The following is an 11085-nucleotide window of genomic DNA, read 5'->3' on the forward strand; positions in this document are numbered from 1 at the left end:
TAATTGTGCACTTCAATAACATTGGTACTGTTGATATTTCTTGTTTGAAAATATATCAATAACTTTATCTAATAATGTTAGGCCATACCATCAACCACGCAAAACATTCCACCTTACATGGCTGGTTACTTTGGACCAGTGCCTACGTGGTCACCAACTTTTCTACCATATCCGGCTGGTAACCAATATCCAATCAACATACAGGTAGTGATAACTTGTAGCGGATTTTTTCTTAATAAGTTGTCTTTTTTGCAACTATTACAAAAATAAGGTGCCTTAATTGCAGCAGTTTAATTGATGAGCTTTGGTTAATTTGTTGCAGAATTCTGGTTACGGATTTCAAGGAATCATGGAACCTCCGACTCCTATCAGCAATACAAGCTCTGCCACGAGCAAGATATTTGGTTCAGAACCCGATAATAGAGCTGATGGTGTGGAATCTGAAGCGCCTTGTGGATCTCCTATAGTTGAACAGCGTACTGAGGAACAACCAAATCATACGGAATCTAATAGTGGCAGTCCCTTGAAATCTCAAAATGTCGAAGTGGTTGATGATTTATGGGAGTGATCTAAAGTATTAAGATTCCAAGATTTGTACTTTATCATCTAATTCTCAGCTTTGGGTTGCAGCTTTGGTTTCGAGATTATTTATTAATAATATTTCTTTTGCCTCTTAATTTATTGGAGACCAATTTTTGAAACTTTTTATTTCTCACATTCAAGAAGGAAGAATGTGTTCTGGATTATTAACTTTAGGAGATGTAGAATGTGGTGCACAGGTTTTCTGATGTGTTGGTATATTTTATTGTTCACTTTTCCCTCTATCATTTGCACGTAAAAGAGGCAAGAGTGTTGGATATTTTATAGTCAATTTTGAGTAGCACTGGGATGAGCCTATATTCGCGCTGATCTTGATTGGGGTGGGAATGGAGAATTTTGGCTTTATTGGCAGAGGAATGGGGAACGCGAATTGATGAGGAGTGTATTTACGTGCATTTGTTAATTACCTTGTTCATTTACGTGCACTGATTTGGTTCTGCAGCACAAATCAATTCTGACTAACTAACACTAAAATGGGAGTCATTTACGTGCAGCAGTTTTTTAAGGGACAGTGAGGTACACCTGTTGTGGTAAACTTCAAAGAACATCAGAAAATACCTATAATTTCCAATGAAAAATATAAGAAATAATGATCAATATAATGTTGTACAGTTTCCAATATAAATAACCTTTCCCTCCATCAATTTCATTCCAACCAAGCATTTGTACCAAAAAGAACATCTTCTATTCTTAGTGCATAGAAACAAGTACCCAGCAGTCTTAAATTACATTCATCACCTCAGAGTTACATAACTAGGATAATATTCCACCAAAATACAAAACACTAGTTAACAACAATCCCCCATTCACTTATATAACACTAGGTAAAATGCATGTACAAATACAAAACAACAATAAATCCAAAATAGCGTGCACAACCCCCTTCTTTTAGCTTCTTATGCATTAAGCACCAACTCCTTTTGCGTAACCTCGTCGCTTTTATTGGACAGCACTATGCTTACCCTCTCGAGGCGATCCACTATCTTATGTAGTTCAATCTCCCTCTTTTCCAGCATTTGAAGTATGTTCTCTACATCTTTCTCTTTCTTTAACAGTTCATCAATTCTTTCTTGTTGTTGTAGCTCAATCACTTCATTACCATCCAACCACTTGAAGAACTTACAATATGGTAAGCCCTGCTCATTTCATACATATATTAGAAAAGAGGAATTGTACAGTTTATTCATGCTCATTAAGCACCAAAATATTTTAGGCAACTTGTGTTATTGTAGTTACCTGGGTATTATACTTTGCACACCCTAAGAAGGGTCTTCTTGGATTTTTTGTAGTAGTTGACCATTTCAATGTGGCTTCCAACTCGCAGAAGCATAATTCTTTTCCCAAACTACGTTTGGGAAAAGATGATGAAGATATTGATGAAGATGATTTTGACATTCTAAGATGAACCCTCATAAAACAATTGAATAACAGTTGAATAATGATGAAATAATTAATGAAGAACGGGAAGTTTTGATAGATTAATGAAGAGTAGCAAGTTTACAAAGTATTATTGATAATATAATTAGTTTTAAATTTTCAACTTTTTTTAATGAAAGGAAGTTAATGAAAGAGGATTATAGTTCTACATCATAGCGATAAAAAAAGAACCTGCTATGAGCACTAATGTAGACCAATTTTGTATACACATTGTCAAAATTATTGTACATTATTGTACATTTACATAACCAAGAACCTACTTGGTTGTTGAACATAGTTGTTTTTTTTGATAAATTGTTGTACATCTCACCAACAACTGAACAACCATTCAAGTGCACATTTATAATTGAGATTCAATAATCACTAAACAGGAAAACTAAGGATAAACAATCCAATCAACAACCTTGCAGCCTTGAAGTGCAACTAAGGAAAAACCAACAACTGAATTACATTCAAGTGCACATTTACCTAACCTCGAATTGTTAGTAAACGTAATTCGATTCAAGGTAGAGTTATGACACTTTAATATTTGTTAGTAATTGCCTAAAGCCTGAGAATCGAAATGAAGATATAATGATAATAATTTCTCCATAGGTAGAAATGCTTTCGATCTACTAGAATATTAATAGAGACTCTCCGTAAATGGAAGGTGAAACCTCCTACATCCTTAGACTTGATAGCCACTTTGGTATATAAATAGTTTACTTACATTAATAGTTTTATGATTGAAAATGACAGGCTTGAGAGTAGTTTACTTACAATGTTCATTAGTGTATCAAGAGTAGTATTTTATAAATGTAAGTTGATTACGCCCAAAGAATAACGCGGTAGTTGTAGCACAGCTTTGGGGTGTCGATTCCATAGGGAGACAAATTAAAAGAATAGCAAGAGGAACAAAGAAACTAAAGAAAAAAAATATTAAATAAGTAATAGAGAACAAAGATTAATTTTAAATGTAAATTCAAGTGAAGCAAAATGATTAACAGAAAAAGTACTCAAATTTAACAAACAGTAGAGCGTCGGGAATCCCTTGCACAAATCTGGTATTTTAATTATTCTTAATTCATTGGATAACTCAATTAGGAACTCAATTCCCGCAATTCCCAATCGGAAGGTATAGATTTATAAACCAGACTTAAATCAAATGTAACCCTTTAAAAAAAACATTCACCACTTTTAAAAAACGTGAATTACTACCCCTATTGATAGAATCCAATGACGACAATATACTCAGGAAGCGATATTGTAGCAAAAAACTAAATCAATATAGATAAATAATTGATCCAAACATAATCAAAGAACTAATCCATTCAATAGAAAAAGCATGACTGAATCCATAAACACAATAAATTTTATGATTATTCGGAGAAGAAAACATCAACGATGAATTGAGAATGATAAAACAAAAGAGTTTTAGCAATTGAAAATCAAATACATGAATTAAGAATAAATTAGAAATACCATCTAATGTGCAAGTTCATCCCTAACCCTACTTTAGAATTTAGTTACCCATAAATATAATGGACAACAAAAATCTCCAGAGAAAACTGAAGCGAACGGTGGCCATGGAAGTGATTTTCTCCTCTCTTCAGATCTACCTCTTGTACCTCTTCCTCTCCTCCATTTCGTGCTAGTGATATGCTTATATAGGGTAAGAAAGAAACCCTAATGTCCTCTTGATTTCCGCATAAAAAAAGCGCCTAAATTTTAGGACTTATCTTGGCAGCCACGTACAGCCTTCAGGAGTTTGAATTTGGAAATCCTTATTAGAGACAAAGTTATAGCCCTTTAAGATAGCTTTCCAATGCATCAAAAATCATATCAATTCGATATATGAGTAAAAAGATACAGTCAAAAGACTAAAGTATGTCCAGACTGTCTCCTAGCGAATTTCGGACTTGGATTTCTTGTGGTTTCATTTTGTGATTTTTTTCTTTTTCTTTTCTTCCAAATTACTCTCAAACCCCATGAATGTCCTCCTTTGAATTTGGCTTGGCTTGACTTGCTCTTTTATAAACTCTGAAATTAAACATAAAAAAACTGCTTAGGAGTATCCCAACGTAAATAGAAATTCAATTTAAGAATACACATTAATTCCTATGATTTCTATTCACATTTTAGTATTTTAGTCCAATAATAGGGTATATAGAGTGCACTTTCGCACACTCATCATAAGTCAATCGGTTTACCTAATGTTGAAGGCAGTACACCATCGTAAAAGTCACTATGTGGTGCAGCTATGATACTTGATAGCCAAACCGTATCTCTATTAATTGTCTCTATTCTTAGATTATAGAATATTCACTACTCTTAATTCCTTCACTTCTTTATTTTTTTTGGACTAATGTAACGTCATTTTCCCCAAATTTTCTAAGCAGCCTGTAGTACTAAGTATTAAAAGCACTCATCTCAAACAGAACAAATAAACGAGATAATATTCAATAAAATTACTATGAACAAACCATAAAAATACAAACATTAGACTCATCAGCAATCAAACCCAACCGAGCAGAAAATAAATAAATAGAGCTACAATCAACCATTTAAAACTACAGCAGCTTATAAAATCCCAATCCGCCAATAATACCCAAAACTCATCAGCAATCAAACCCAACCGAGCAGAAAATAAATAAATAGAGCTACAACCAACCATTTAAAACTACAGCAGCTTATAAAATCCCAATCCGCCAATAATACCAAAAACTCATCAGCAATCAAACCCAACAGAGCAGAAAATAAATAAATAGAGCTACAACCATCCATTTAAAACTACAGCAGCTTATAAAATCCCAATCCGCCAATAATACCCAAAACTCATCAGCAATCAAACCCAACCGAGCAGAAAATAAATATATAGAAAAACGTTAAAACAAAGCAAAACCATTTGAAAGAAATGCAAAAATTCGTGCCTTATAAGATCTCCAGCCCAGATTCGTGCCTTGAGAGTCGTGGGTTCGTGTCCTGTCACGGCCTCAGGGGTTTGAGTGTCACGGCCTCATCTCTCTGGGAGGACGACGGGGAGAGGGAGGGGGAGTGGGTTTTAGGGTTTGTGTGGGTTAGGGTTCGGTTTGGTTAGGGTTTGTGTGGGTTAGATTGGGACGATGAGAAAGGAGAGATTAGAGGGAGATGAGAGGGTTAGGGTTCGGTTCGGTTAGGGTTTGTGTGGGTTAGATTGGGACGATGAGAAAGGAGAGATTAGAGGGAGATGAGAGGGTTAGGGTTCGGTTCGGTTAGGGTTTGTGTGGGTTAGATTGGGATGATGAGAAAGGAGAGATTAGAGGGAGATGAGAGGGTTAGGGTTCGTGTGAGATGGAGATGAGGGTTAGGGTTCGCATTCGTGGGAGATGAGAGGGACGAGAGAGATGGGTGAGAGGGACGAGAGAGAAGAGAGAGATGAGAGAAAGCAGAGACCACGGGAAGGGAAAGATAGATCTGTGCAGTCAATGTAAACGGCGTCGTTTACATTATGTTGCCACGTAGGCAACGGGGACGCAATGGGGACGCACCCCGGGGACGTTTAGAATTTTCCTTTTCCTTTTTGGTTTTTCCCTCATTTTTCATTTTGAACTTCTCTTAGCTCTCTTCCCTGTATGAACTCCTAATCAAAATCTCTCCCATCAAGTTGCCCCCAAACTCACTCTCGCTGAAGACTGAAGCTCAAAGACTCCGTGATTTTTTCTTCATTTTGATCGCTGTTGTTCATGGACTCTGCAGCGTAGATCTGAGGAGTTTGGGAAACTCTAAATCGAGTTTGGGTATGTGGTATAGTTCTCTTGTTGCTTCTCTATTTTGGGTTCGTGTATTGCAAAGTTTGTCTTGTATTTCTCTGTCATTTGTTCCTCTATTTTCTAGGTTGTATTTGGGTTTAAAGAAATTTTTAGATATTAGGGTTTTAAAATTTGTAGATATTAGGATTTTAAAACTAAGACTCAGTTTTCATATATGCCTCACTGATTTCTTTTCAACCAAACAAGCACTTAATTTGATAACATGAAAAAGAAAGTAATTGGCCGACTGTCGGCGAAAAGGCAGGATCCTATGTTTCCTAAAGGATTTAATTAATGACATGAATCTTCCCACGCAAAGAAAATAGACACTTAAATCTTATCGAAATAATTCAAAATTTTTGCAGGTCAAGAAGATTATAACAGGTTGAGGCCGTTAAGTTACAGAGAAGCTGATGTTTTCATTCTCTGCTTTTCTCTCATAAGTGGGCCTAGCTTTGAGAACATAGCAAAGAAAGTAAGCTTGTTCTTTTTCTTTTTCTCTTTCTCCATTGAATTATTCTTTTGATTCTCTCTCATTGACCTAATGTTCTACCAAATGTATATACTGATCAGATTCTTAAATGTTTTTCTGCCAATTTCTTTTTCTTTGTGCCTCTTATTATGTTGGAGTAGTGGGTTCCGGAGCTGCGACACTATACCCCATTAGTGCCCATTGTTCTTGTGGGGACCAAACTAGGTGATAGATTCTTTGATTTATCGATTTGTTAATTTTGTAAATGCCTGTTGCCATAACTTTTCCCTTGCTTTAATGCTCTAAATAATCGAGTATGCTTGGTGGAAGACAAAAACTAAAGAATCAAGAAAGGTTCTTTTCCTATAGAATTTTCAAGATTTTCTTGTCTGTCACATGGTGCATAAGTTTGGTATACATAGTTTTTCATAGAATAACAATTCATGCCCTTTCTTCCTTGGTTTTTTCATGCTTGTGTCTTATTATTTTCTATTTAATGTGGTTCGATTAATGGCAGATCTAAGAGAGGATGAACAGTTTCAATTGAATTATCCTGGGGCATGTATGATTTCTACAAAACAGGTTGGCTATGCACTTTGTCATTTTTTTAAGCTTTTTCTTTGTTTGTTTATTCTTCTGCTAGCTACACTATTGCATCTCCACATTCAAAACTGTACATGGATCTACTTTTCATCACCAGCAGAAAGCATGGGGGGCACATCGATCATTTTATCAAAGGGTTGTACAACTGCATTGGATTGTATGGTCCTTAGTTTGATGTTTATGTACCCTTGATTTGCTTATGCTGAAACAAACATAGTCAAAAACTAAATGCAGCCAATCAAGAATTTTGTTCCCTTTTTAATAAAAGATTCTATATACCTCCTTCAATGCCAAGGTGAAGAACTAAAAAGGAAAATTGGAGCAATAGCCTACATAGAATGCATCTCAAAGACGCAACAGGTATGAGATTTGAGTTCAAACTTGTTGTAATGACTATTCCCTATTGGGTCACCGTCACATACTCTTTTCTTGATAATTGAATGCCTTTTCAGCTCATAAAAGCATGTTTTTTTTTTTTTAATTGTAAGGCATTCTTCCAAGAACTGTGACATGAAAGTTTACTGATGAAACATGCAGAATCTGAAGGCTATCTTCAATACCTCAATCAAGTTGGTTCTTGATCTTCCAAAGTCCGAAAAGCCAAAGAGAAAGCAGAGGACCTACATTTTTTTGTGATCAATATTCTATTGTTCAGGGTTTTAAGCCAATTAAGGATGATGCTTACTCTCAGTTTTCTCTATTTTGGGTCCGTGTATTGCAAAGTTTGCCTTGGATTTCTCTTTTGTTTGTTCCTCTATTTTCTAGATTGTGTTTGGGTCTAGAGAAATTTGTAGATATTAGGGTTTTAAAAATAAAGATTTTATCTTTATTCAGATTTTAGCTTTGTGGTGAGTTCTATACCCACACCTGCACATGCTACTATTATCTACAACAATGATCAAATCTGGGATGAACATGTCTGAACTTTTTCATGAACTGTCTCTATTGCATATATATTTATCTATATATATTCATTCCAATTTTTTTTTTAAAAAAAAAAATTACTTGTTATTTGGAGTATTGATTGTTAATGCTATGTAATGCAGTCTTGAAAAGGTAGTTTGAAGTTCAGAAAAGGAAGGATGAAGCCTTGAGACATGAGTATTGGCTTCAAAAAAATGAGGATGGGCTGATAAAACCAATGACCACAGGAAGCATTTGATTTTATGGAAACAAATATCTTCTCTAAAAATAGAAGGGGGTCAAGTCTTTAAAAGAGTTTGAAGTTCAGAAAATGGACTGGAGATTGATTACGATAATCGTTTACAACTACTTTGGCAACACTGAGTGGGCTTTCTCAAAAGGCCTTCTGCTATAGTATAGGATTTGTAACCAAGAGTTATGGTGAATAAATGTAAAGGCAATGTATTTTAGAATGCTTGGTTGTAAACATTACTCTCTTGATTGTAAATATTTTGTACTTCAGAATGAATAAGCAGTGGCAATTTTGCATTTTATCTTCATGTGGCAGTTTTGCAAAGTGGTATTTTTATCTTTACCAATTTTGAGGCCTCCACTTATTCTCCTAATAAATTGTACATATGGTGATTCAAACTGACGGATTCAACACATATTAGATTTACAATTGAGATAATAAACAGTTCTTCACCCTGCATACATACAGTTTATACTTTGCTTATCAACTTATACGTTATCAATTTTGCTTACCAAACTTTGCTTATCAGTTTATACATATAGTTTATACTTTGCTTGACAAACTGTGCTTATCAAGATAGATCAATTTAAAATTTTGGAGAATCTTCTTCAAAATTCTCACAATGCCCCATACATGAATGAAAGGAAATCCACCCACTCAATTTCCAAACTAAAACAATAACAAAGTATTGTACTTCTCTAACTTGAGTGTAAACAAATAAAACAACAAAGACAAGACCAACTCCCACAGCAACTATTTGGCTGCAACTATTTCCGTATATCTTTAGTTCTGCAGGTGTCCAGAGTGTTGTTCAATCCCATTTTCCATCTCTATCATTATTTCTACCCAAAAAAAAAAAGAAAAGAGAAACATATATGAGGGATGGATTAAACTTCCATTAAAGGATATTTATCAGAAATGATTAGAAATAACATAGAAAGGAATCAAATACTCCAACTTGAATGGTTTGACCTCAAATCCAACAATCCTTGATAATTTTGTCAATGGATCTTTGTGAAAATTTATAGTAAATGCTAAGTGATTGTAGACAAAATGCTTTTCTTCCTTGCTCTGCAAATAATTAAATTTCAAAAAAGTCAAAATTGCTTATAGAACCACACATTTTGGTTTGATTGTTAAAAAAAAATGGTAATTGCATGAGCACTTACCCCTACATATTGTCCTCTGAGACCCACATGGAAGCCATGCTGATAGACTACTGAATTCTCCTGATCAAGCCTTCTTATAGGTACAACTAGGGGAAGATTATCCAAAATCCTGAAAAATAGAACAAAAACAATCAAAAAAATCATGCGATACAGTTAACAAATTGCTGTCTACATTCGATTATAATTCACATTCAAATCCAATAAACTACTTCCTTACATATTCACTTGATACTCATCATCTATCTTTTCCTTGAACTCCTTTGCAGTTTTTGCATTAAGAGTTTTGACGACATACAATATTGCACCCCTGCAGTTCTCTCATTCGAAACTGAAACAAAACAACAACAATAACCAAAAAAAAAAAAAATTGTTTAGCAGCTTACCAAGCAAACACAAAGAGACTAAACAAGAGGACAAATAAATTTCCCAAAAGACTCATGCCTTTTGTACAGGATCTACCCATGCATCTCATGCCAAGAAACAGGGATAGTTTCATCCAACACAGGGAGATTAGGTACATTAATTGTACATTTATTTTCTACATTTGTTATTTTTGAAAATTCTCATATGATTTTACATCTAACTTTCAAGATCACAAATTCAGACTTTGATCGACTAGATTTAAAATTCATTCGCATGCTGAGTTTTTTTTTTTTTTTTATAGGTGTTATTAGCATGACGCACTAACCAACTAAGCTAATAGGCCACATAAAAGGAAAGGAAAGGCAAGTTGGAATATTTTATCCATCATATTTCTCTATAATTGTTGAAACAAATTTAAATTAAGTTTCTGTATATATCATGAAATTTTAGCATGTCTACCAATTGGCCAACATTCACTCTTCCTCCCGCCAAACATCCATGAAAGAGTGTGATCATGTTTTTAGTATGTTTGACTTAAGGAGTGAGTAAATAACTAACATTTATTTGGTTGGAGGTGGCCATCCTTTCAAAATCCATGCATACTCCCGCATCATAACATCTTCTCACACTAAAATTGCAACATTCACAAATGAAAAAGACATCTAAGAACCAATCATCTGCTTCCAAAAAGCATCAAAATTAACTTTTGCAGCATATCCAAACGCCTAACGTAATTTTCTTGTTATTAATATTCCAACAGGACACAAAATCATTCCCACTCCAAATGCCATTCCTTTCCTTGCTATAATTTCCTCTTCCAACTGTCAATGAGACAAAAATGCTCAAAATCATTCATTGAACTTTGTTATAGAGAGCCATTCCACGTTCAGTTTCTGCCACTCTGCGGGGAAGTCACTCATTTCAGTCCCTATACATTCTAGTTATACCTCAAGCAACAAAACACACATCACTCATTAAGCCAAAATACCCACACAAAATGCACAAGACAAGTCCATAAACAATCACAAGTTTCATTCGATCAATTTACATCACACAATTCAAATGCAAAAGTCAAAAAATTATTGTAAAATCTTTCATACTGTTAGAGATAAAATAAAAAGAATAGAAGAACAAACCTAACCTTTCTGATTATTCTTCTCCTCCTCCCCATCCTCTTCCTTAGCATCAACCATAGCTTGCACGCCACCATTGCTGTCGTCCGGATATCGCACCATGACGATGGGACAGATGTGGTAATCGCTAATGCTGTCGAGCTTACCGTCACTACCACGTCGCATCACACCAAATCCCCTGCTCCCCATGATGACGGCATTGAGGCCCAGCCTCTCGACCTCCAGACACAGCCTCTCTCTCATATCATAGTCCTTCACGATGTGGATCTTGTACGGGATCTGTGCCTCCCGCAACGGCCTTGCTAGATCTGTAGCTTTCAATGCCGTGAACGAGTTGAAATCGTCCTCCAACTTTTGCTCGGACGCTTTGGTGGCGGTGGTAGTA

General features: G+C 35.2%; 1 protein-coding gene across 1 annotated transcript; it reads right to left on the reverse strand.

Moving 5' to 3' along the window:
- Positions 1 to 1410: 1410 nt before the first annotated feature.
- LOC122312770 lies at positions 1411 to 1995 on the reverse strand. The gene is made up of 2 exons (XM_043127425.1): positions 1837 to 1995; positions 1411 to 1736 (listed from the first exon to the last, which is right to left on the reverse strand). The coding sequence occupies exons 1-2, from the start codon at positions 1993 to 1995 to the stop codon at positions 1497 to 1499; spliced, it is 399 nt and encodes a 132-aa protein (XP_042983359.1). The 3' UTR covers positions 1411 to 1496.
- Between the last annotated feature and the right edge of the window lie 9090 nt (positions 1996 to 11085).

This window comes from Carya illinoinensis, chromosome 6, assembly GCF_018687715.1.
Source record: "Carya illinoinensis cultivar Pawnee chromosome 6, C.illinoinensisPawnee_v1, whole genome shotgun sequence".
Taxonomy (NCBI): Eukaryota; Viridiplantae; Streptophyta; class Magnoliopsida; order Fagales; family Juglandaceae; genus Carya; species Carya illinoinensis.